This window comes from Staurois parvus, unplaced genomic scaffold, assembly GCF_062004578.1.
Source record: "Staurois parvus isolate SC_StPar_1 unplaced genomic scaffold, SC_StPar_1.0 ptg000154l, whole genome shotgun sequence".
NCBI lineage: Eukaryota > Metazoa > Chordata > Amphibia > Anura > Ranidae > Staurois > Staurois parvus.
Window position 1 is genome coordinate 25529923 of NW_028317950.1, and position 27436 is coordinate 25557358.

Consider the following 27436-nt stretch of genomic DNA (forward strand, 5'->3'; position numbering starts at 1 on the left):
ACATATAGGGTGTCACAAGGACAGGAAGCGAGATAGAATCTGGTCAATGGGGTCACAGACAGAAGAAAAACCTAGCAGAAATTTAAATTCTTTCTCACGCTATTGTAAACTATAAAAACGTTCCATAGGTCTATTGGTGTGTTTCTAGCCACAAACTCTGCAACATTTCTTCATTAAACCCAAGTAAACACAAACTACTCAACGATGTAGACCTCAGTTTGTCTGATGTAAAAGAAGGAAGCCACTTTTAGGCCTCCTTTACATGTGCAGTGGTAAAAAGAGCTACGATTTTACCACCCCCAGGTTTCCCACCTAAAGGATAAACAACAGACAGAGGAGGTTGTTCACATGCCAAATTTAAAGAAATATGTTAGGTTCACAGGGTTAAACTGGCCCGTTCAGGTCACTGGGGCCACACTGCAATCCAAATGCTTGACTTGGCATTGTGGTGCACTGGCCCCATAATTAGCAAAACACAGGCATTCAAGAGGCAGGAGGATCACCTCCTGAACGCCTGAGTGACTGCTTAACCACACTCTAAAAAGCAATCCAGCACAGTTCGCTTTTCAGAACACTGGCTAGTGTGAACCTAGCCTTAAGCAGGTCATTAGAAATGGTTCAAAAATGAGCTGTTTTTTTTTTTGTTGTTTTTTTTTAAGCGCATAAACTACTTGGCCATTTTCCAGTCCTGATGAATTCATATGCCATTAAATCTTCTTACAATGAAAAGCCATGTCTCACTACACAGTCATGGAATTGCCAGCAAGCCCAGGCACAGAGCTTGCTTTCTGCCTTCTAGGTTTTGGTAAGCCTCATACTTATTAACTCATGCTGCTTATGGGGTTGCTGGCATGTTCTCCTGTTCCTGTACTATGTTTGACTGGTTCAGTTATACTCAACAAGTCACAAAAAAGTAAAAAATGGTATTACAAAAAGAAGAATGTCACAAAATTCCATAAGGACAAGTCCACTTAAGACAAAAAAATGTTTTTTTGTGCAACAGCTACTAACATTCACAAATACAATATATACGGAAGATTACACTCAACTCTACAGAAAATACAATATCATTTTCCATTAATTGCTGCATGGCCTATTGCTCTATGTTTATAGCTATGTTAGGTGTCACGAGGCCCAAAAAATACTAATTGTCAATTTTGCTAATGGGAAAAAATGGTTAGGACGTTGGTTGGATAAAGGAAAATGTCCTCTTGCACCCTCCGGACATTCAGCATTGATCTCACTTTGGTCTCATTTTGCACAAACTCATACTTTAATTTAGTGGCCCTTTAATTTAGGTAGTGCACTAAAGTCCCCCCCCCCCCATAGAAATAGGTCTAGAGGACAGGAGAGGCTCCATTGTACCAAGAGGTCAGGCCACTTGTGATAACGAAGGGCACACTCACAGGCCAGCCTGCGTGCAACAGCTGATAGAATGAGGTTTGCTGCAAGAGAAGAAGAGAGACACTGGTAAGGAAAGGCCTGTACAGTATGTAACACAAGTAACAAGCTTCCCCAGTTCTGCTCCCCTTAGTTAGTCCTGCACTGCATACAATTCTAAATACCATCTCTAACATATAAAGCCCTTAACTGTCTGAACCTTCTGCATAGCACATCTGAAAGAGGCATTAAACGCAAAAGAACAAATTCTATATACAGTATATTGCAGTTAATTCGTAGATGTAGTGGCTGCATTCGTTTTCTATTTTTCAGGCTGTTTTCCCTTTATTTTCACCTGATGAACAGTAAATCTCCGTTAAATTTTTTTCGACTTCTTTTAACAGACAATGCTGTCCAGAAAAAGTGTCGGTTAGAGGGTTTGGACAAACCATTTACCACTGACAAGGATGCTTACAAAGATCAGCTCTTATTTATTCATGTAAAAAGGGGGTCAGCAACCTGTAGATCGCAATCTACCAGTAGATCACGGTGAGGTGATTGATAGATCGTGGTCTGGGCTTTTTGACCTGCCATCCCAGAGCATCCAATCCAACAGAGTGCAATGCAGAGGGAGTACTTGGAAAGCTGGAGCTGTAGTAGGGAGCAAGAGCCGCTCAAGCAGATGCTTAAAGCAGAGCTCAAACCTCCGGTGACCAAAAACTTCAGCAGCTACAAAAATTGTAGCTGCTGACTTCAAAAACAGCCACTCACCTGTCCCACGATCCAGCAATGTCCTTACCTCAGCCGGGTTCAATGGCTTTCCTGCATCCCTGGCGTTGGCATCTTAAGTGTGGGAACCCGGTTGTGACATTTTGTGGCTTCACAGCCGGGTGTCCACTGCGCATGCATGAGCAGATCTGCTCCTTGTGCATGGTCCCGCAGTCTAACTTCCGCTTCCAATCACCTAGGCGATCACAGCAGAAGTGGGAGCGGGTACTTGTCAAAACTAAATATCCGCTCCCCAAAGGTGCCAATCCTTAACAGGGAGCGGGGGACAAGGCTTCAAAGCAGAACTTCACCTTTTGGATTGAGCTCCACTTCATTTGTTAGTCAAGTCTAAATCTGCTAGTCTAACACCAATGGTGGCTTCATTGCCGCTCCATCCAGAGTGGATATGTCCTAAGACTGGCTGGATTACAAGGTACAAATAAAAGGAAAAATGTCTAAAAAATAAAACTAATACAGCCACTACATTTAAGGATTGGCATGCTGCAATATCTTACATTTCTGTTTTTTTGGTTTAGTACGGATTTAGGTATCAGAGCATATAATTGAAATCCCCTCTGTACTTCTTTACTTCTCATTGGCCACATTGGTCTTTCTCATTTCTTACATTTCTAAACATTTTTCTCTCTTTCTTTGAACGCTCTTTCTCCTATGTGCCCATTTATTAATAATTTTTCCAGGGCTTTTCTCATGCTGCCACCTTTCTCTAGAAGTATCTTTCTCTCTCATACCCACCTATCAATCATTCCTCCAGGACGTCTCTAATGCTGCTCCCTTATTCTGGAACTCTCTTCCTCCCTTATACAGACTTATTAATCATTCCTCCAGAACTTTTTTTAGCACTGCCTCCTTTCTCCAGAACTCTCTTTCTCCCTTATACCTACATAATAATCATTCCTCCAGAACTCCTCTAGAACTGCTTTCTTTCTCTGGAACTCTCTTTCTCCGTTATACCCACTTATTAATCATTCCTCCAGAACTTCTCTAGAACTGCTTAATTTCTCTGGAACTCTCTTCCTCCGTTATACCCACTTATTAATCATCCCTCCAGAACTTCTCCAGCACTGCTTCCTTTCACTGGAAGCCTCTTCCTCCCTTATACACACACGTATTAATCTTTCTTCAAGGACTTATGCTGCCCCTTTCTTTAGACCCCTCCCTTAAATCCACTTACTGATCACTCTTGAAAGACTTTTTTGTGCTGCTTGTTTCCCAGGAATTTCATTTTGGGTTAGCCAAGCAACCCGTCACCATCCCTTTTGCAAAACGAAGTTCAAAATAAACAGAGCAGCACAAACTAAGAATATCCTCTGATATAGGGAGGCCTGCAATTTTGTCTCAGAGCATTTTTCTACACCCCATTCACTATCTTGTGTTAGTTAAAAAACATTGATGTAATTGCTCTACCATTCTTGTAAAAAAAACTATCCATTATACAACTAGCATAAATTGTAAGGAAGTGAAAAAAATGACAACTACAACATATTCCATAGAATTTAATAACTATATTATTATCCAATCGTAATATAAAGGGCTGAATTCTGCCCTTTTTTTTTTAAACGCTCAGTAAATAACCTGTCATTTCATGTTGAAGGACAAATAGCCACCAGATGGCGCTGCTGCTTGTTGTGATAAAATAGCTTAATTAAACAGTGACTCTTGGTTCACACCTATGCAGTTTCCGTTTGATCCCTTTCTGCAGTGCTTTTTGCAGTGCGTTTTGCGTTTTTGCACATGCGTTTTGCGTTTTTTTACAACTTGTTGCTGAGCAGATTAAAATGCAAAACGCATCAAAAACGCACTACATGCTTTTCTGCAGCGTCTCCATTGAAGTCTATTGAAGCAAAACCGCAATGTTTTGAGTTTAACCACTTGCCTACCAGGCACTTATACCCCCTTCCTTACCAGGCCAATTTTCAGCTTTAAGCGCTGCCGCACTTTGATTGACAATTGCGCGGTCATGCAACATTGTACCCATATGAAATTTTGATCATTTTTTTCTCACAAATAGAGCTTTCTTTTGGTGGTATTTAATTTTTGCGCTATAAATAAAAAAGTGCAAAAAATTTGAAAAAAAAAAAGTTTATTTGTTTCTTTTATAAAATTTTTCAAACAGGTATTTTTTCTCCATCACTGATGTGCGTTGATGAGGCAGCACTGATGGGCACTGATAGGTGGCACTGATGGGCACTGATAGGCAGCACTAATGAGGTGGCACGGATAGGCGGCACTGATAGACAGCACTAATTAGGGGTCACGGATAGGCGGCACTGATATGCAACACTGATAGGCGGCACTGATAGGTGACACTGATTATGGGTACTGATAGACGGCACTGACTGGCATCACTGCTGGGCACTGACTGGCGGCACTGACTGGCACAACCCCTGGGCACTGACTGGTGGCACTGACTGGCAGCACTGCTGGGCTGCACTGGTGGGTGGCACTGGTGGGCAGCACTGGTGGGTGGGCACAGGTGGGTGGCACTGGTGGGCACAGGTGGGTGGGCACAGGTGGGTGGCACTGCTGGGCACATGTAGGTGGCACTTCTGGGCACAGGTAGGTGGCACTGCAGAGTGGCACAGGTGGGTGCACTGCTGGGCACAGGTGGGGGCACTGCTGGGCACAGGTGGGTACACTGCTGGGCATGGGTGGGCGGAGCTAGTGGGCGCACTGCTGGGCGGAACTTGCGGGTGTCACTGCTGGGCACCGATCATCAGGGCACTGATCATCAGTGCCCTGATGATCGGTGCCGATCCCCGCTCTGACAACTGCCGGTTCTCGGCAGTACTTTCCTCACGATCTGACAGCGTGAGGAAAGTGCAGCCGAGAACCGGCACTTGCATTTCCCTGTGATCAGCGTGTCATTGGACACCGCTGATCACGTGGTAAAAGGCCGGTATGATCGGCCTTTTACCACATCTCGTGATCAGCTGTGTCCGTAGGACACAGCGATCACGGAGATCGCCGGGTGCGCGCCCCCTGGGGCGCGCAGGAGAGCGCGTTCTGGGGGGACGTCATATGACGTCCACCCAGAACTGGCCGGCCGCAGTGCAGCCGTCATTCGGCTATCTGCGGTCGGCAGGTAGTTAAAAAAGTCCCTGACTCTTTCCAAAAACTGTGCTCGGTGAAAACACAGAGATGTGAACCTGTCCCAAAGGAAATCATGTTAAACGGACTGCTGTGCGTTTCTGCAAAACGCAATGAAAAATGCATAGGTGTGAACCTAGACTAAATAAGGTGAAGCCGTGTTCACTTTGTATAGCCCAATCATGAAAAAAAAAAAATATATATATATATATATATACACACACACATACACACACACATATACATACACACATACTGATAACAGCTTCAACGTATTTACTATTTATTCAAATTGCGTCAGTGAACAGTCCAAACTGCTTTAGTAAATCAACCTCAACATTTCTACTGAGTGTCAAAATTAGCCCAGAAAACCCTGTGCTGGCTCGAAATTAAAATTTTAAATAATTGTCTGAAATATTTTTTATTTACCTAAATTAAAAAAATATTCCTTTCAGTCCTGAACGTAATAATGAAAGGAATAAAATATATACAAAAGAACAACATGTGGACGTTACACTGGTAAATGAACCTACATAGAATGCTGCCCAGTCCTCCGGCGAATTGCTCCAAATCATTACTGTAGGCAGCCCAGGAGGTCCACGGGGCCCTGGGTTGCCTGTCATCCCCATTCGTCCCATCGGCCCTGGATCACCCTGAAAAAAATTGATTTTAGAGGTATACACTGTGCATTCAAAGAAAACAAAATGATGTATCCAACTACAGATTGTGACATGGCTTGGTTTATTGTTAAAGGCTCATTTACATCTCAAAGATTATTGAAGACATACATACCTTGTCTCCTTTGGGACCACGAAGTCCAGGTCGACCTGGGCAACCCTGAAACACACAGAGAGCTTATTTGAAAAACTGAAACACAACAGCTGACATGTAAGCACTGTTATAATGGAGTTGTTGGAGCGCTGGATTCAGTACCCAACAGGTACATATCTGCAAGGTGTATTCTGTTTTTTGGGGTGTGTGTGTGTGTGTGTTTTTTAAGGCCCCCATGGCAAGTACAAAGGACAACCATTGTTTGCAGGGAGGGCTAACTGCTGCTGGCCAATTTCTATAAAACTCTCATTAGGAATTACAAGATGACACAACAGTGTATATTAGCAGAGGATATAATAAAGATGTATATTTGGTTTAGGTGTACACAGAGTATAGGAAGGTGTTTTACTAAGAATTTAAAGACATATGATCCAGCAGTGTAAAACTGACCAGTAGAAAGAAAATTTTAATGAGCAACCAGGGGCGGGCTGACCATTTGGTAACTCGAGCACTGCCCGAGGGCCCGGGGTAAGTAGGGGGCCCCATAAGATGCCACTGGTATCTTTTTCATAGGCTTTTTTGAATTTGGGCAAGGACACAGGGGCCCCATGATCCCCTATTGCCCGGGGGCCCCATGAGTTGTCAGTCCGCCCCTGTGAGCAACACTAGGCCCAAATGCACTACGGACAAGGGGCACAGGCTGGGGTTTTATACAGTTACATAGTGAGTAGGGCTGGAAAAAGATACAGGTCCATTCAGTCCAACCTATTTGTGTCTAAATACACTAGTGTAAAACTAGCCAACAGCAGGATACATTGTATTCCCAGATAATAAGCAGAGTATGCCTACCTTCTTCTTACTATGGGGATAGGGAAGTGCAATTAATGTGAGTCATATAAATTAAGAGCTAATTCACACAATGTGCAGTGATTGATCTTTTACTGCAATATATAATGTCTGTCACTGCAAGGACACACAGGGAACAGTTGTTCTCTATGTGTCCCATTCGCACTGCAACACAGCATATGGCTGTGCTGCAGCATGTTGTGATAAAATGCAGATATGCTGTATTTTTTTGCAGTACACCATTCCAAATTGCACAACAGTGTACAGCAACGCAAAGCATCACTCTGCTGTGCATTGCCGTGAATGAAAAGTACATTTTGTAAATTTCAAATAACGTTTGTACAAAACACAAAATATGGGGAGCCACGCGATGCACTCTACTGCAACCAGGAAGGGACAACTACCAGAGTCGTAAAGCGCTTTGGCAGCTCTCCGTTTAGTGTGAATTCAACCTTAAGGTGCTTTAGGTGCACACAGTTCTTGCAATTAGAAGCCCACTTTTTTAAGGGAATGTAGCAAAAAAAAGCAGATTTACCAAAATATTATTCAGCATAAAATATAAACCAATATACCCCCTTAAATAAATGGAAACTTCAAAACACTACCCTCTAAAGCAAAAGCCTTGCAGAAAGAAAAGGTTTGCTTGTAGGAGGGGAGGTAGGCAGTTGGCACTCATTGCCTGCTTCTCATTACTTGTTAGGTGCCAAGGTTCGGTCACATGAGAGGACTACACCTGGGGTGGGTTTTTCCAGACTACGTTAGGTACCTGTAACAGGGTCACTGCCTTACATATGGGGTACCTTTACTCTGTGCTATTTTCACCAATGCACTGGGTTGCTGTCGGGGAATACTCATCCTTAAGGTGGGCCTCTACTCTTAGAGATGAACATACACCATTTACATTTGCTCCTTAACTGTTCTCCAGTTAACTCTCCGATTCCCATGTAAAATGTACATCTTTCCATTACCTCTTGCAGTTAGTAGGGCTGTGCCAAACACAGACCACGATTGTCTGTTCAGCATTTTCTATTACTGTCCCCAGTAGCAAAGTGGGCCTGCCGTGCACCTAGTGTGGGCTCCAATGTGCACTTGAGTTTACTTGAGAGCTTCCATACCTCTGTACAGGACGGGAACCCCAGCGTTACTATGGAATACAGACCATGGCAGAAGGAATGCCAACAACACCTCCCTTGCAGCTAGAGACTGCTCCAACTGTACACGCTACCGCCAGGCTGCTTGCTAAACTTCAATTACCCTAGGTAACCATTTTCTTGCACTCCACATTACGTTAACTCTTGCGGACCTGTCTTCATACCCCAATGTGTTTAATGACCCAAACCTTAGACTTTAGGTGTCAGTTACTTGTATTACACCCCTTGAGTGACTTCAGACTACAAGGGAACAAAGTTTCAAAACTTTACTTGGAAAGGTGCAAAATAAACATCTCAAAGTCCAACATGCAAAAACCGAATTATTCCTATGTTCCTACTCATACCTCAGGCTATGTGCTGCCCCAGCATACCTGCAAAAGGCAGAGTCCATGTACAGACAGGAGTCCTTAAGTGGTATTTCTCAGCAGCTGGTATGTCCTCAGGGGCAAACCCCAGGTGCAGAGGACCTTCTACGTTACCGCAGTAGCAGTCGACATTCTTGTATTCCTTCCGGGCACAACTTTTCCAAACTTCTCTCTTTCTTCCCTTCCCTCTCAGGGCTCTCAGGTATGGGGTTCTCTCTTCTGGACCATTGTCTCTCTTTTATATCACAGGATCAGTGGGTCAAACCTAGAGATAACCCGCCAAAACTAAAGAACCGGGAAAGGCATTAACCCTTACCCTTCCATCCGGGCCAGCACCTAACTAGAACATTATTCAACCTGCCTACATGCTATGGATGGGACAGTAGCTAAAAGTGACCAGTGACCTGAAGTTAACCACTAAATACAATTAAAGATAAGAAGGCCCCAATAAAAGGAACAAAAAAGGCAGCAAGGGAATTGATTGCCCAAAGAGCTAGTAGTTAGATTTTAGCCCTGGTTCACATTTGCGCGGGACGTGCGGCCCACATTTACGCAAGCCCGGCAGCCCATTCATTTGAAAATAGAAAATAAAGAAATATATATATATATATATATATACACACACACATTTTTACGCATTCCTTTTAAAGGCTAAGTCCACCTTTCGCAAAATGATAAAAAAAAAAGAGCACCAATATTTGAAGGGAAAAATTGAATTTTATTTTTATTTCTTTGCATAGGAGCCTGCAAAAAAGTGCAACTGCAATCAGTGGATCATGGGTGCAATGCACAGGCTCCTGCAAACTCTTTCTGCTGCACTCAGGTATGGACCTTCATTTACAGCTCTGCAGGAAATATGAATGGACTACAAGTGTTGGGACCACTTGTGTTTCATTGACAACTACAAGTACCTCTGCCATGGCGACTGATTGATTGAATGCATAATGTGACTGTGAAGGTAAAGCTCCACACACACCCATGCAAAATTTAAAATCAACAGGAGCCTCTAGGGAAAGGAACCCCTCGATCCTGCCAGGGAGGATGGGGAAGGGGGTACAGCTTGGCACCATGTTGCACCCTAAATATAGGTGTAACATGGTAAAAAAGATGAACTTAGCCTTTAAATTAAAAAAAAATAAAAATTCCCAGATACAATTTAAAATGTTTGTTCTTTCTTAAAATAAAAAACTTGTGGTCATCATTCAAAATATATAAAATTACTCACAGGGCGGCCATGAGGTCCTGGATACCCTCGGACAGGTGTCTTCTTTGGTTTTGAACTTTTTGGCTTGTTGTCGACCATAGTACCTTCAGCTTCTCCTGATCCCCCCACTGGGTAACTTTCTTTGGGTGAGGTAGGTTTTAACATTGTGTAAGTCTGATTCTCCTGTGCTAGTACTGTCGTAGGTGTTGGCACTGGGGTGGAAGACACATTAATACTTGATGTTGGCAAGGGGCTGGGTTTGGTGACATTTTTGCTTAAGTCTATTATTTCTTCTGTGTATTTGTCAGTGGTTAGGTGTTCAGTTGTCACAGGAGTTTTCACCTTTTTATCAGTTGTGATGTTCTCTTCAGTGGGGTCCAGTTTATTGTGCTGATCCTCCTTCTTTGCAGGTTTCCCACTTGGTACAGGGCGAGAGACTTGACCTGGCACTGGTAGAAAGTTTTCTTCCTTCAAAGTAGATAAGTCAAATTCACTGAGGTATTTGTGAAGACTGGGATCCAGGGTCTGCTCAGTGACCACCCCATGTCCCTCCGACTCCCTCCATGTTGTGTTAGTCTGTAGACCCTGGAGAGGAGAAATACTAAAGTTTATGCAAAGCAACATGGAATCTGATCAGTTTACCAAGAGTTGTGGTTAATATCTTGAGGTGGAACTCCGGTTACACCAGCTGGGATAGAATACAAAGTTTTATTTCTATAAAATGTGAAGGTAAACCCCACCTTTAACAGACGAGACACAAAAGGAGTGTCCCCATTATTAGTTTTTCACTATTTTAGATTTTCTCTCACTTTGCTTCTTGGTGATAGTCCCCAGAGTCAAAGTCGCACCCTTTCCCAATACTAACCAAAAATAGAAAAAGTGTTTTAGCTGGAGTTCTAAAAAAAATGTTAATCAAGTTTACTCAAGTTATGGGATTTCATGGAAAATCACGTTTTAACTCAAGCAAAATCTCAGTGTTGCCGTTAGCAAATAACCTTTTTTTTAATCGTTTTTTTCTCTAAGGAAAAATGTTCATCACCTGGTACTGCTGCAGACCACAGACAGTTGGCAGGTATGGCTGAGACTTGTAGTTCCCTTTGGAAACTCATGGTCTGCTCTGTACAGTAATTTGTTTTGCAGCTGCTTTCATTACTTGTACTGGGCTTAGATTGGAGTGAGGGAAATTAGCACAGGATGTCAAACTGCCTGTCACATAATGCAAGCTCTGCTATTAGCCCTGGCCATTTGGAAACCACTGATCCGACAACACTGGGAATCAGCACTGATACAAGGGAAAACAGCAGCAATTCTCATCAAAGGAGATTCCCTGGGAACACCAAACGCACTTTTGTTCCATGCTGGACCATGCAAACACTGACAAACAGAAGCTGAAGGGCACTTTAGGGCCTCATGCATATTGGACATTTTTGCAGCTACTTCTAGGGGCGTCAGACTTTTTTTTTTCCTGCCTCTGAACTCCCCTGCCTGCTAGCCTATGTGTTCATACACACATAGGTTTTTAGCAGCATTTTTTTTGGCAGAGGCTTTTAAAGGCAGAACACCCCCTCTGCCAGTGCATCCAGGAGCAGAGGCACTTTTGCAGAAAAAATGCTTGATGCTTGTAAACGTGTGTTACAGTGGTAGTAAACTCGTTTATTTTAACTTTACCTACAGGTAAGCTTATAATAAAGCTTACCTTTAGGTAAAATAAATGTCTCCTAAATGTGCACCGTTTAGGAGATATTCTCTCAGTTTTTAGGCCGAGTGAAGATGGCAGCCTCTACAGTGGTGACAGCTCGCCAATGGAGGGCTTAGTTTTAAGGTTTTACATAATGTGCTAGTATGCATTACATACCGCAATTGTACAGTTCTGGGAGGGCATCATATGACATCCTTCCAGAACGTGCCTCCCCCCCCCTCTGCGTGTCCCCAGAGGCACTCCCGGAAATGTCCTTGATCGCTGTGTCCTATGGCTGATCGCGTGATGTGGTAAAAGGCCAATCACAGCAGCCTTTTACCACTTGATCAGCTGTGTCCAATGACACAGCAGATCACAATGTAAATACAATTGCCTGTCATCAGTAGCAATTTCCTCACACTGTCACAGTGTGAGGAAAATCCTGCTGATAACTGGCAATTGTCAGATTGGCACTGATCATCAGTGCCCTGATGATCAGTGCCTCCGACCAGTGTCCATCAGTGCCTCCCACCAGTGCCCCCCTAGCAGTGCCACCCATCAGTGCTGCCCAGCAGTACCACCAGTCAGTGCTGCCAGTCAGCGCCGCCCAGTGCCCATCATTGCTGCATATCAGTGCCACCTCATCAGTGCAGCCTATCAGTGCCCATCAGTGCTGCCTATCCGTGCCACCTCATCAATGCCAATCAGTGCTGCCTATCAGTGCCCATGAGTGCTGCCTATCAGTGCAGCCTCATCAACGCACATCAGTGAAGGAGAACAATTACCTGTTTGCAAAATTTTAGAATAAAAACAAAGAAACTTTTTTTTTTTTCAAATTTTTGCTCTTTATTTTGTTTATAGTTCAAAAAATAAAACAACCAGTAAATACCACCAAAAGAAAGCTCTATTTGTGTGAAAAAAATGATAAAAATTTCATATGGGTACAGTGTTGCATGACTGCCAATTGTCATTCAAAGTGCAACAGTGCTGAAAGCTGAAAATTGGCCTAGGCACGAAGGGGGTATAAGTGGTTAAACACGTTCAAAAACCTGTTAACACTAGGCACGTTTGGTGCTTTAGCATTAATCATTTCAATGGCCAGAATAAATTATTGTTCTGGCCAATTAAATGAATTAACGCTTAAGGGCTTGATGTTTGTAAATGTGCCTAAACTCTCCTTAACATGTTACACATTTTTACAAGTGTCAGGTGTTTTTTCTGCCAAAACGCTGCTGCCAGGAGGAAAGGCGTTTCAAGTCAGATTTAGATCAGGATCACGTCAGGTTTACATCATGATCAGGTCAGGATTTTATCCTGTTCACAACTGAATGAAAAGTGTGATTCAGAAGCATTCCCATAGAAGTCAATGGGCCTGTATCCGTACCTGAGCCAGTCCGCACTGTTCAAAAAAATTACAGGACTCTTGTTCAATTCGCACTGATTCTGCGCTGTACATATGTGAACAGGCATAGTAGAAAACAATGTGATGTGAATTGGATTCGGTTCAAAATCACATATGTGTGAACCGGCTCTGATCGTTATTTGCAGTCATGCGCAGTCTATGTGCAGTAAAAATCTCACAGTTCAGTCCACTACGTGAGCAACCAAGAGAGGGTGGCTATGTTCCTACATACAATGGGACCATGGAGAAGGAACATAGCCACCCTCTAAAAGGAAGTCAGATCACAGCAGCAAAAAAAAAGGAATTTAGAGGCGGCTAGGGGCAAAAAAAGTACTATATAAATAAAATACAACAAATACATAATTATAGTATATGAACTGACCTCATTCGCAGAAGATAAGTTGATGTAGTTTAATACCAGGAGAAGTTTCATGGTTTTGTGTATGGCAGTGGCCCCAAACATCGCCCTGACCAAAATCACCCAGGGACTACAGAGGACTCAAGGGTTGTCTTTTCCCGAAATCTCACAGTCTACACTCCTATCCCCAGCCCAGCAGGTGTGGTCTGGCTCACAAAACAAATTCTTATTTATTGCCTTCCTCTGCCCTTCACAAATACCCAGTAGAGACAACAATATTTGAAGTTTTATCCCCCTCCCCTGCAGGGAATGGGTGGATGGAGACTTCTAAGGCTACCTGTGGATTCTAAAGGGATGATGTCAGGTTGTACAAAGAATACAAAATAGACCTCAGAAATGAGCAAATGACGCCAGGGTGCGATTTTTGGTCCCCGGGCTGGCAGAAAAAAAAAAAAAGAGATAAACACACGTTCCTGACTCCAGGCTAATGTTCAATGTATTTATTTTTTTTCCGTTTTGACATTTGCTATCTTTCATCACAAAAAAACATCAAAGATAGCTAAAATTTATAGCAGCCCCTCCTCCCTCCTGTCAGGCAGAGGGACTGCCTCAGTCTGGTGCATGTCACCCCTCGGCTGGGGTACTTGGAGAAGATTTATGGTGATGATCTGAGCCTAAAGCATCTGAGATAGAGTGTCAGCTCTGTGATCCACAAGCTGTGCCCACAACATTCCACACATTTCAACATAGAAAAAATGCCATCTCTGGATGTGGAATCATTAACAGCTGATTAGCAATCTATCAAACAAGCTCAAAACAAGAACATGGAGGTAGCAATGTAGCCTCTTGTTATATGATCTTGTGGAGCTTTTCTCTCTATGTAGGTACTTGCACACAGTACTGATGTGTAAACATCAGCTCTATGGCAGAAAATGCAGAGAAACTTTAGGATGGGCTGTATAATAAATATGCATATTGGAGTATTTTCACATGTACATGTGTGTAAAAATTCTTCTAGCTTTCCTTGGGTTGTGTTGTATGTGCATATTTACATGTATACATGCATAAAATATTGTCTAGAAGCACAGATTTTTTTAAATTTTTTTTAGTGATTGGAAGAACAATGGTGTAAACCTCTTGTGCTCCTAACTGAAAAAGTGCTAATATAAATAACAGAGAGAATTTAATCATATACCCAATGATCAAATGAGCAAGATGAGAAAAAATGATGTAGCGCTACTTAAATGACAAATAAATCAATAAATAAATCACATACCATAAACTCATATAAATACATATATAAATAAATGTGATAAATATAAAGTGACACAAAGTGAAAATATCATAAAGGTGACCTGATCCACATGGGATCTAAGAACTATAGGTGTCTAACCGTGACCTGATCCTCTGGGGATCCTTTGTGAACAAAGTGAATTATAATCCACCAAAGTGATGGTAATAATTGAAGTGTGTATACCAATACTTTCACCAAGTATGGTATATAAGTGAATTGATCCTAAATTGGATCTATAGTGATGGTGGACACTCAAACAAAAAAGATAGAATAGTCCAAAATGGGACTAATATGTGAATATTGTCCAAAAGAGGACTCTGAATCAAGGAAAAATGCACATACATACAAGTGAACACTTCTAATATTGAATGTGCACACTCACTTAATATCAGAAAAAAGGAAATAAAATAGGAAATAAAATACCCCCATAAAACATACAGTTGTGTTCAAAATAATAGCAGTCAGACATCACTAACCTGATCAATCACTGTTTTTGGTAGAAATGATATTTCTACATGGCAAATTATTTACTAGCAGGTGCAGTAGAGTAATAGAAATCCAACAGACCCAACAGTCATGACATGCATGCTGCCGATTCTGTGTAATTGAATCACTAATTGAAAGGGGCATGTTCAAAATAATAGCAGTGTGGAGTTCTATTAGTGAAGTCATTCATTCTTTGAAAAACAGGTGGCAATTATTGCCCTTATTTAAGGAAGGAAGGCATAAAAATGTTGTACATGCTGGTTACAGTGCATTTCTCTCTGAAATTCTGAGGAAAATGAGTCGTTCCAGACATTGTTCAGAAGAACAGCGTACCTTGATTAAAAAGTTGATTGGAGAGGGGAAAACATATAAAGAAGTGCAGAAAATGATAGGCTGCTCAGCTAAAAGGATCGCAAATGCTTTAAAATGGCAACTAAAACCTGAAAGACGTGGAAGAAAGCGAAAAACTACCATTCGAATGGATAGAAGAATAGTCAAAATGGCAAGGACTCAGCCAACAATCAGCTCCAGGAAGATCAAAGAAGTTCTAAAGTTACCTGTGAGTACTGTTACAATTAGAAGATGCCTATGTGCAGCCAAGCTATCTGCAAGAAGCCCCCGCAAAGTCCCACTGTTGAAAAAAAGACGTGCTGAAGAGGTTACAATTTGCCAAAGAGCACATTGACTGGCCTAAAGAGAAATGGCGCAACATTTTGTGGACTGATGAAAGTAAGATAGTTCTTTTTGGGTCTAGTGGCCGGAGACAGTTTGTCAGACGACCCCCAAACACTGAATTCAAGCCACAGTACACTGTGAAGCCAGTGAAGCATGGTTGCGCAAGCATCATGATATGGGGATGTTTCTCATACTACGGTGTTGGGCCTATTTATCGCATACCAGGGATCATGGATCAGTTTGAATACATCAGAATACTTGAAGAGGTCATGCTGCCTTATGCTGAAGAGGAAATGCCCTTGAAATGGGGGTTCCAACAAGACAACGACCCCAAACACACCAGTAAACGTGCAACATCTTGGTTCCAGACCAACAAGATTGACGTTATGGAGTGGCCAGCCCAATCCCCGGATCTTAATCCAATAGAAAACTTGTGGGGTGACATCATAAATGCAGTTTCTGAGGCAAAACCAAGAAATAGAGAAGAACTGTGGAATGTAGTCCAATCATCCTGGGCTGGAATACCTGTTCACAGGTGCCAGAAGTTGGTTGACTCCATGCAACACAGATGTACAGCAGTTCTCAGAAACAGTGCTTATACAACTAAATATTCATTAAGTGATTCAAAGGAAAGCAAAATCTTCAAACATTTTTCAGTTTATATAGTGAATGTTTGAGTTTGTAAAGAATACAAACACTGCAATTTTTTTGAACAGTCTAATATTCACTTTTGTTCAATTTCTTTAGAGGAACAACACAAATGTGATATATTTTTCTTCATGTTTTGATTTATGTGTAGTGTTCCCAATGCATTTGTGTGTATGGAAATAAAAGCTATTAGAAGGATTTTGAGCTTTATTCACTTTTTTCAACCCACTGCTATTATTTTGAACACAACTGTATATCAACCCAAACACATAACTTGTGTTTAAAAAACAAACCAAAATAAATGCCAAGTGACAATGAAAAATAAATAATAATAAACATGGAAGTGAAAATGTCCGTGTCACACTACATAGAAATAAACATGCAAAATAAACGCATGACACTAAAAAACTAAATATATACAGTATGTGAAGAAAGTCCAAATTGGTGCTTAAACACCACGCAGTCCAATGCATAAACACTCGTGCCTGTGACTAGTGGATGTGCATAACCACAGAAGGATATCCACAGATAGCTGAAATACCCGCTCACCTCCTTGCTTTGACCCACAAGAGTCAAAACACCTTTAGGATCACCAAACTGGATCCTCCATGTACATGATTCCTCTGTCACTGCACACCTCTCCCTGCAACGATCTCCCTCTCAGGAATATACGTAATGGTGGCAAAATCCTCTCCAGGTATACAGGTGTGGTATAAGCCAATATCTCAGTAGAAAACATAAGCAGAACCTCCCATAGTGTATTACCTTTTATTATATTCAGAATAGTGCAAAGCCTTCCAAATTTTGCACTCACAATGTAATCATGGATAAATAAGCGTTTAGAACCTCATGTTCTGGGTGTAGGTGCATGGGTGTAGTAAAATGGCGGCCGCGCCGGAAGTGCGTCACTGCGTGCTTATGTGTTGCATCACATTAGTCACGTGACTTCCTCAGGGCCCTTTCTGGTATGTGATTTATTTATTGATTTATTTGTCATTTGAGTAGCGCTACATCATTTTTTCTCATCTTATACGCAGCAAAAGTTTACACATCTGTGTGAACAGGCCCATTAAAAACAATGGGTTGCACTTTTATCAGTAAAAAAATTCCCAAATGCCTAAAAACATGGCGTGTTTAGGTGTTCTTGTGCAAGAGGCCTGAGAGGCTTGAGTGTACAGAGTTGAAATGACCTGTTTTACATGTAAGCAGTTTATTGGATGGTGTTCTAAGAATTCCAGATTATGTTGTGTAAGTAAATTACACTGGCATTTTCACAGCAATTAAACACAAGCTCAGATTTTTATCAGAAACTAACTAAAGAGTATGGCTTTTGAAAGTAAACAAGAGAACAAGCAATATGTATTGGGTGTGCACACCTGGTGGAACTGAAACCTGTAACCCCAGCACTGCACGGCAGAAGGTATTTGGCTACCATGCTGCATTATTGGCCACAATGGAGTGTCTATAAATGAGTGCTTTGCACAGCCGTGCTATGCTCTTAGCGTTTATTTACATTTCAAATTTTTCAAATCTGGACTGCGCCAATATCATTCTGGGACACGGCCAGTAATAATGTATGTGTGCCAATGCCTACACCTTCTCAGCATGTCACGGCTGTACAGTCCTGTTCAAATAATACTCTGCTTTCCCGGCTCTGCTCCTGCTTATCTATTTGCTGAAAGTCTCTGATCCTTTACACAGAATTCCATCTGCTGGTTTTATTACTGCTATCTGTCATGCCTGCTGACATTTCTACTCTTTTTACAGACCTGGTTTGTGTTCTCGGTTACACCTTGCGTGCACTCTGTGGCAAAGTACTTTCACTTTTAGTAAACCCAGACTTCTTACAAGGTCAGCTCCCAAACCCCTCTAATGTGAAAAACATGTGTCGCAGGGGGCAGATGAGGGGCACAAACAGAAGGTGAGTAATAAATGAAAGAATTCACTAATAACACCTAACCATACAACATGAAGGAATCCCAATGAAGTCTTAGAAAAGCAACAATGCTTCAGCAGCAATGGTCACTTATGAGGTTCCTATACATCCAACAGCCAGAGGTGAGCAGCCACAAATCAGAAACCCTGTGCTCCCATGATATTTGGGTACAGATATCTCACACCTTCCACTGACACCCAGTGATCTTAAGGTAGGACAGGCACAGACATAAAATTATTGTTTATAAACACAGACAATATTGTGCACTTATTGTGCACTTAGTGCAGCAACCTATATTGCGGACACAAAGGAAATACAAAAATAATCTAAAAAGGTGCGCAAAGCCAATATCTCTGTAGTGATAAATACAAAAATGTGTGTGAACAAATAAAATTAACTCATATTAACACCTTTACATCCAGCCTATAGAAGAATAACGACTGTGTGGGATGTTTCTCCTTTTGAGTGGGATTCATATGACGTCCTCTCAGAAGGCTCCGTTCATGGGGCCGTGGGGCTTGCAGCAGTGTGATCTGTCACCGGCTGTGTCCGCTGGATACAGCTGATGACTGATCAGTACACAGCCTGCTGCCAGTGTTATGTGATCGTTGTAACCAATCAGCAGATCACATGACAATTGTAAATAATGGATGGCTTCCTTTCATGCCATCTATTGTATACAACTGTGCTGTTAGCTGTGATTGTTCACAGCGATCACATGGTACAGACAGGGCCAATCACAGCCTATCTGTACTATGTGATTAGTTTTGGCCAATCACAGTTAATCACAACAAAAGATACTGAATGGATCAGTGTCATTCAATAAAAAATGCTATCTAATATCAATGAAATACATTGGTATAAGCAATCATAATGTGGAAAATAAAATCCTGATCATTTCCCCAGAGTAGTATGGTATTACTATGCAGGGGCGGACTGAGAACTCATGGGGCCCCTGGGCAATAGGGGATCATGGGGCCCCTGTGTCCTTGCCCAAACTCAAAAAAGCCTATGAAAAAGGTACCAGGGGCATCTCATGGGGCCCCCCACTGACCCCGGGCCCTCGGCAGTGCCCGAGTTTTCAACTGGTCAGTCTGCCCCTGTTACTATGGTAACACTGTATTGCTCTGGTCACAGTGTGTTAAAAAAAAAAGTTTAAAAAATAGAAAACATTTACTAAAAAAAAGAAAAAATATATATATAAAATGTATTTTTTTTTAACATACTAACACCAGTGTCCCTGATCAACGCCTCGCCAGTTATATGTTAATGCTGTACAGGAATTGTGAAAAAGTTGTGAAAAACTACTATTTCTTCATTTTGCAAACAATTGTGACAAAAAATTACAACTTCAAAAAACTCACCATGCCTCTTACCAAGTACCTTGGACTGTCTATTTTCCAAAAATGGATTATTTGGGGGATATTTGTATTATTCTGGCATTTTCAGGCCTCAAAAAATTGGATAGGTCGTCAGTACATCAGGATTGATCAATTTCAAATATATATACCATAGTTTTTACCACAGACTAAATAATATACACTGATTTGGGTTAATTAGCAGAATACATTTTGACCTAAATTTATGAAGGCTATTTATTTGCAAAATTGTATAACAGAAAGAAAAATGTGGGTTTTTTTTTCAAAATTATCTGTCTTTTTTGTAAAACTAGCAATAGATAATGACATTTTATACAAATTTTATATGGGTACAGTTTTGCATGACTGCACAATTGTCATTCAAAGTGCGAGAACGTTGAAAGTTGAAAATTGGCTTGGCCAGGAAGGGGGTAAAAATGCCCAGCATTGAAGTGGTTAAACCATACTGAGCAATGGGGTTTATTTACTAAAAATGGAGAGTGCAAATTCAGGCTCACTTCTTCAATGAAACCAATCAGCTTCCAGGTTTTATTACCAAAGCTTAATTGAACAGGCTGAGGTTAGAAGCTGATTGATTTCTATGCAGATGTGAGACTAATTTTGCACTTTCCAGCTCTAAATAAGGCTCAATGTGCATTACATAAATGGTGAAACAGCAGTCCCATAACATATAATTCACTTATGCATAACAAAGAAGTAAGCTTCAAAGAGAAATATATTAAAGTCCAAATGTGAAATATTGAAAATGAAGTCCACGTGTAAGAATCCAAAACTACCTCACAGGCAAGTGTGCCAGTTCCTTTACCGAACAGTAATGATCTCCAAATAATAAGAGACCAGCAGCACAGAAATCATCCAGTTCGGGGCCACCACCCAGGATACCATTGCCTCCACAGTCCTTCACTGGTTATTCAAGACCAGCACCTCAAAGTAATGGGTAGGAGAAAGAACAAAGGACCACACAGCAGTGTGCTAAAACCACATTGTTTAATAAAAGCAGATATACTCACAATAGTTACAGAGTAACACAGGCAAAACATACCACACCAGGGATCAACAGCAGATGTACAACATCATATGCCACTGGCCTCGTCTGGTGCAACGGATGTCTTCAGGGGATAAGGAAAGTTTTCTTTATCCCCTGAAGATGTCTGTTGCACCAAATAAAATGCAGGTAGGGCGAGGCCAGTGGCATATGATGTAAACCCGCTGTTGATCCCTTGTCTCCTACTAGCAAGCTGCAGAGTGGTACACTTACTCTCTATGGGGGAAATAGTGATCTAAATAAAAATATATATTTAAAAAAATGTAAAGCCATGTTAAAGAAGCTTTTGTTGCCAAGCTCACCTTGTCCAATAGCTGCTATCCCACTGTGAGTTGACTAGCACCCAGCTCCACTCAATCTAGAAGTCAATAAACAGGTAGTCAGACAGTCCTTTGGTCTACAGAAGACACAGCCATCGCCCAATCTGGCACATTGCTGTGTGTGCGGCCCTACTTAGAGGTCAGGACTTTCTTAAGCATTGTTTGGAAGATGATTTTCATGTATGTAGAAAGGTATTATATAAAAATAAATATTCACACCATGTCACGGGAGCAGTAGGGAATGAGAATAGTTTTCTTAATAGAAAACTCTATCTTTTAATGAGCACATACCTGCTTTGATTGAATTTTTTTTTCTATAATCTGACTATATTTTCCCAACCCCCCCCCCAATCAACATGCTAATGAAAATTTGCAGTCAAATCTTTGTTTTCACAACATACCTTATTTTTGACCCAGTGATGTCATCACTTGGGCTCTTTGTATCTCTATGCAATGCAGACAGATCAAGGCAGGTGGAAGGGGCCTGCAGAGTGTTGTACAAAGCTTCTTGAAAGCACTTTGTCTTGCCCAGCAATGCCTTGATAGGTGGATGCCACTCTGGAAGAGTAAGTGGCAGGAAAGGCTTGTCCATAGTGTAAGTGAGGGTTCGCGGCGCATAAATATGCGCATGTGCAGAATAATAACAGTCCACACAGATGTGCATGGATTTGGGCAAAAGAGCACATGATTGCGCACGCACATGGGCACTCGAGCATTCAGGCACTAATGCTGGCGCCAAAAGGGCTATTTAAACTGGATGCAGTCTTGTCTCATTGCTGTTTGGTCTGCAGCTTCTGAGTGTGTTCCTGATCCTTGTGCCCGACCTCTGATATTACCTAGCTTGTTCCTGATCTTTGCTTGTCTGCTACCTGTCCTGACTCCCGCTTGCCTTGACTACTCTTCTGCCTCCTGATCTTGTCCGAATGTACTTCTGCTGGTGACTTGGCCTGTGACCTGACTTCTCTGCCGTCTGCCGTCTATGCTTGATCTGCCCGACTGTTACCGACCCGGCTCGTCTGACTTTGCATCTGCCATCCTGCTGGCTACAGTCCATCAGTCCGGAAAGTCCGCATCTGGATTTTGCTTCCTACTGTAACCCATAACTTGCCACGGAGCAAGATCTGTGCCTAGCTGTCCACCTTCAACCTGTCCTGCTGCTTCACCTGCTTGTGGACTTCCACTCACGCACATACTAATGGACTGATCACAGGCACTCATACCTCGCCGTGCTCCTGTGGCTACTGTCCCACCACCAGTGGCCCTCGAGCCGGAGCTGTGTGGGAGGCCTGCCTCTTCACGTCAGGCTCACTACCTAAGGTACGTCACAGTAAGTGTTCCTAGATAGACTGCATTGGTATACAGATCCCTCTAGATAACACCCACATGTGATGCTGAGCCACCATGATTGAAAGAACTGAAATCCAATTAATGAAAGGGGCAGACAAGGGAAAGTCAGGCTGGTGAATTGATGACTAGATGATGGTGGACAACCTCCAGCCAGGAAATGACATGGGCTATGTCTGATTTCCTCAGCTTCTAGTATGTGGGTAGGTGCAGTATGATGCGGCAGGCAGAAAACACAAATGCAGTAACAATAATATATTATAATGGAAGTCCAGTAACACACAACAGGCCCAGCGGGAAGGCAACCTGATCAGGAACACTCACAGGTTTTGACAGCGGTGCAACAATAGTCTGACGAGACTGTGGTGCTGACAGTGTCTGTCTCGTGGGGCGGAATACATTCAGGCTGGTCCGTACCCAAACGGGTAGGTTTTCAGGAAGGATGGTATGTGCCAGCACTTTCCTTACTCCTCCAGAACCTTTCCTTGACGCTAAGCACTGTCCCTGACAGGCAGGTATACTGCCCCTACAATACCACTCACAAAAATTCATGCTGAACCCATGAGCCAGGTGTAGCAATTGTGCATACAGAAATGGACGCGGTCACCCATCTTGCTAAGGATCCTCCATCTTGTATCATTTCTACTCCCAAACCAGCCTCCCTCCAATTTCCCCCCTCTTTCAGGAATGTGGTCTGGATGATGCCAGAGATCACAGGATCAGTGGGAGAGCTTAATGGTTATAAATCCCACTAGCTGGTGTCCGGGTGTTTGTTAGCTTCTCAATCTGAGATATCGTAAAGCCATAAACCAAGTCCTTCACTGAGCTTCAAAGACATTCCAGATAAGCTGTAAAACAGACATCACATTCAAAATCCACTTTCCCCTATGATTTCATATCTTGGAATATGAAAGACTTACAAGGAGACCAGGCATATATTCAGATCGGTCACTTTAATACAAGTCGCCTTGTCACAGTTTGTTGCTCTCCCCTCTCCGCTGGCCGGCTCAGGAATGACCCCCTGCTGTCTCTCGTCCTGCCACGGCTCTTTGAGGCTGAGTCACGCAGGACGAGAGGCGCGGCTCCTCTCATCTCTGCCACTATCTTATCCCCATCCAGCGAGGCCGGAGGGGACAAGATAGCGAGGTTCACACTTCTCCTGCAGAGATGTTCCAACCACGGCGTCAGGCTGACGCTGCACGGTCCCGGCATCCGCAGCGCGGGCACGAGGAGTTCCCACGCTTGCGGATTCCTCTGGACAAAGGCCGCGCTCATGAGAGTGTGACCCGTGTCCAGAGGGTCCCACCATTCCCAGGACGACCGAGAAGCGTCCTGCATTGGTTTAAGAGACAGATGCCGGGCTCTTCTCGATTATCCTTTCCGTTGCCAAGCTACTGAGGGATCCCAGTTGTGGCAGTACCCACGTGGCCACTCTGCAAAGACCCCCAAGGATAAGGGGGAGCCTCAGCAAGCTGCCACTCTGCAAAGACCCCCCAAAGATAAGGGGGAGCCTCCGTAAGCTGCCACTCTGCAAAGACCCCTCAAGGATAAGGGGGAGCCTCAGCGAGCTGCCACTCTGCAAAGACCCAAGGATAAGGGGGAGCCTCCGCAAGCTGCCACTCTGCCAGAGACCCCCCAAGGATACAGGGGAGCCTCAGCAAGCTGCCACTCTGCGAAGACCCCCCAAAGATAAGGGGGAGCCTCCGCAAGATGCCACTCTGCAAAGACCCCTCAAGGATAAGGGGGAGCCTCAGCAAGCTGCCACTCTGCAAAGACCCAAGGATAAGGGGGAGCCTCCGCAAGCTGCCACTCTGCCAGAGACCCCCCAAGGATACAGGGGAGCCTACGCAAGCTGCTGCTCTGCAACAACCCCAAATCTAAGGGAGAGAACCACGAAAGCTGCCCACTGTAAGCCCCAAGGATAGGGGGAGAACCACACCAGCTGCCCTCTGCAGGCGTCCAGGACTCGGGCGGAATATTACCACAGACTACACCACGCCTACTCCGGATTCAGGGCAAGTACTTGTTGTCATACTATCTTGTTGCCCTGTGGACCCGGGCACCCCTGTCGGATCCGTGAGTGTATGCTCCCCTGTTTTCCCTGAACTGTTCTTGTACTCCCTCTCCACCTCCCTATTTGGATTACAAACTGTTGTAGAGACTTTAACTTTGCCCCTGGGGCTGGACTACAAGTATTTTGGACCCTCTCCTTGCTATTTCCCATACTGGGCACTGCCCCACTCCCTGCAATTTCCCCATTGAGTGACTGTCATTTGTTTTAATAAAGCTTTGTGTGTTTGCCATCCGCCTTGTGTGTTCTGTCCTGTCTACCCTCCATCACACGCCTGATATATTACACCCCCTAGCTGAAATCTACAGGAGAGCAGAAAATTATATCTCCTTAACCGCCCCACGCAGGTATGTCATATTTCATATCACGTTCAGCAGATGCTTCTGCATATTAATCTACTAGTGGCTAGGCTGCTACATGTACCGAGGGTAAGTTATGAATCATGATAGAAACTGCGAGGGATTTTGGTTCGAGCTTAGGTCTCCGCCTCCAGCACCCTCCCCAAATGAGGCGATTGGTTCTCTGCTTCAGCGAGACACCCTGCTGAGTTCCTAGAAAGGCTGTTATGCTTGGAACAGAAAGTTAAGCTGAGTTGAGTTGAAGTTGAAGAATTCTCCCTTTTAACATCGGAACCAACTTTGGGAGAACGGTTTTGCTCTGACACTTGAACGCTGCTAAACCAAGGCTGACGGCAAGTACTTTACCTCTCTAAACTTCTTTCTGTTATCTCTTTGCTGTGTTATTGGTCTCTGTATATATACATATATATATATAGGCTACATCTTTTTCTGTAAATATTTTGACCTTTTAGTAATAAATCTTACTTTCTGAAAGTGTTGAACTGTTTCTAAAGTTCTTTAATGCAAACTAAGAATCCGTGCCTCTGAAGAGCGCTACTGTGTGTTTTAAACGTCTACATACATCTGTCTGCGGTGACATTGTGTATACAAACGATTATTCAAACATCATAGTGTTATTGCTGATATAGCCGAGTTTCCCCTTTCTCTGTACAAAAAGGAGGTGGTGGCAGTGTGAAGGGTTAATTGCGTAATTAACCTGACCCAGTAACAATCACTCACAGGCTGCAGGTACACAGATTGTGGTCCATTAGCTGGAAAATCTTTGTGCAGGGTGCAGCTGGGCATGGCATTGTTAGGCATGTGACAGCGCGGTTTTAGATTGGCTAGTCCTTCGGTCACGAGTTTGGTGAGAAAGGCTGGGGTCTGATGCTGCGACCGTCACACCAGGGTCTTAAATAGACTCTGCCTGGCCCAAGATGGCTGCCAAAGTAACCTGGGGCACCAGCATCCAATCAGATTGCTGTTTCCCCATGACCAAGGAAACCATAGAGAAACCAAGTTCCTCTCGACTTTTTCCTTCAACTGCATTGCCACTGCAGACAAGCACCACCTGCAGTGGATAAAATTGACTGCACCTGCTTACAAGTGCATATATTGAGATGCTCACAGTGTGCAGTGAAATCAGCGGATGTAATTTCAATACAGGAGAGGAACCTATACAGCTATACAAGACTGAAGATAAGGGTGGAGTCCAAATAAGATGGACTTGCAAGCTGACTGAAGTAAGCAAAGACACTGGCACATCGTTTTCAATACTCAAGCCATGAATGAGTTAACCCTGGAAGGACACGCAGCTCCTTTGTGCATTGGTAGGGCTCACTTTTCCACATAGAAATTTTCCAACATGTTGGAATATCTCTGTGGAACCCATTATTACTCCCATTTCAATAGAGGAAAGGGAAAAAACCTTCCAGTGTCCGCACATCTGTTCACTGTCAGAGTTGAGAAGAATATGGAGTAAGATCCTGAAGATCATTGATAGATTACATAGGTTGCTACACATCTTCCAGAAGCTTATTCCTTTCTCAGCTCTGTGCTGTACATCTCCGGATATAGAAGACAAATCAGATGGCTGATGTCTTGGAACCATAGCGAGATGTTGGGAGCGGTGTCTTTGATTGTGAGTTTATAACAACAGCCTGATTTGTGGTATATAATCAACAACCATGATTTGTGTAGTCCTTATGTCATCCCAAAAGCTCTTTGATAAAAAACCAAAGTAAGACAAGACTGCAATCTATCCCAGAATTGTCAATGTAAATAACTAGATACAGATGGAAAACAGATTGTGAGGTTACAGCTCCCACCTCGAGTGATGGAGATAGATAGACAGAAGTGTACAGTTTTCCCAGATATGTGACCAAGTATCAATAATGAGAGCCAGGCCAGAAGGAGATTCATACTAACTGAAATAACAGCTTGGATGGGTCATGCTCAGCTTTCACATCATGGTGGAAACAATTTGGCCGATGATCATAAGATTGCCAGTTTTTCCATAAATAGGGATCAGCAGATTTACTGCGTATACCAAACTGCTAACCCACAAAATATTTAGTAAAATGGAATTTCCAGGAATGTTCTACATTGATGGTAAAATTGGTGAGTCAGTCATGCTGCTTTGGTGACAATTCACTAAGCTGTAGAAAATGTTTTAGCCAACCACAACATTCTACGCAAAATGTTCAGTTAATATACACTGCTCAAAAAAATTAAAGGCACACTTTGAAAACACATCTCAATGGGGAAAAATATCATGCTGGATATCTATACTGATATGGACTGGGTAATGTGTTAGGAACATAAGGATGCCCCATTGTTTGATGGAAATGAAAATTATCAGCCTGCAGATGACTGAATTCAAAGACACCCCGAAAATCAAAGTGAAAAAATGATGTAGCAGGCAAGTCCATTTTGCTGACATTTCATTGAGGCAACTCAAAATGGTACTCAGTAGTTTGTATGGCCCCCATGTGCTTGTATGCATGTCTGAGAATGTCAGGGCATTCTCCTAATGAGATGACGGATCTCTCCCAGATCTGGACCAGGGCATCACTGAGCTTCTGGACAGTCTGAGGTGCAACCTGGTGGCATCGGATGGACCGAAACATGATATCCCAGAGGTGTTCTATTGGATTTAGGTCAGGTGAGCATGGGGGCCATTCAATGGTATCAAGTCCTTCATCCTCCAGGAACTGTATGCATACTCTTTCCACATGAGGCCGGGTATTGTTGTGAACCAGGAGGAACCCAGGACCCACTGCACCAACATAGGGTCTGACAATGGGTCCAAGGATTGCATCCCAATACCGAATGGAAGTCAGGGTGTCACTGTCTAGCCTGTAGAGGT

General features: G+C 43.0%; 1 protein-coding gene across 1 annotated transcript in view; it reads right to left on the reverse strand.

The window, feature by feature from the left end:
- The window catches only part of LOC149463689 (uncharacterized), a 144871-nt gene that overhangs the window by 73774 nt on the left and 43661 nt on the right, over positions 1-27436 (reverse strand). Inside the window, exons 6-9 of the mRNA XM_089675332.1 lie at positions 9615-10178; positions 6049-6093; positions 5790-5909; positions 1407-1445 (exon numbers count right to left, since the gene is read on the reverse strand). Of these exons, the coding sequence (XP_089531458.1) occupies positions 1407-1445; positions 5790-5909; positions 6049-6093; positions 9615-10178 (768 nt within the window). The remainder of the gene's footprint in view (positions 1-1406; positions 1446-5789; positions 5910-6048; positions 6094-9614; positions 10179-27436) is intronic.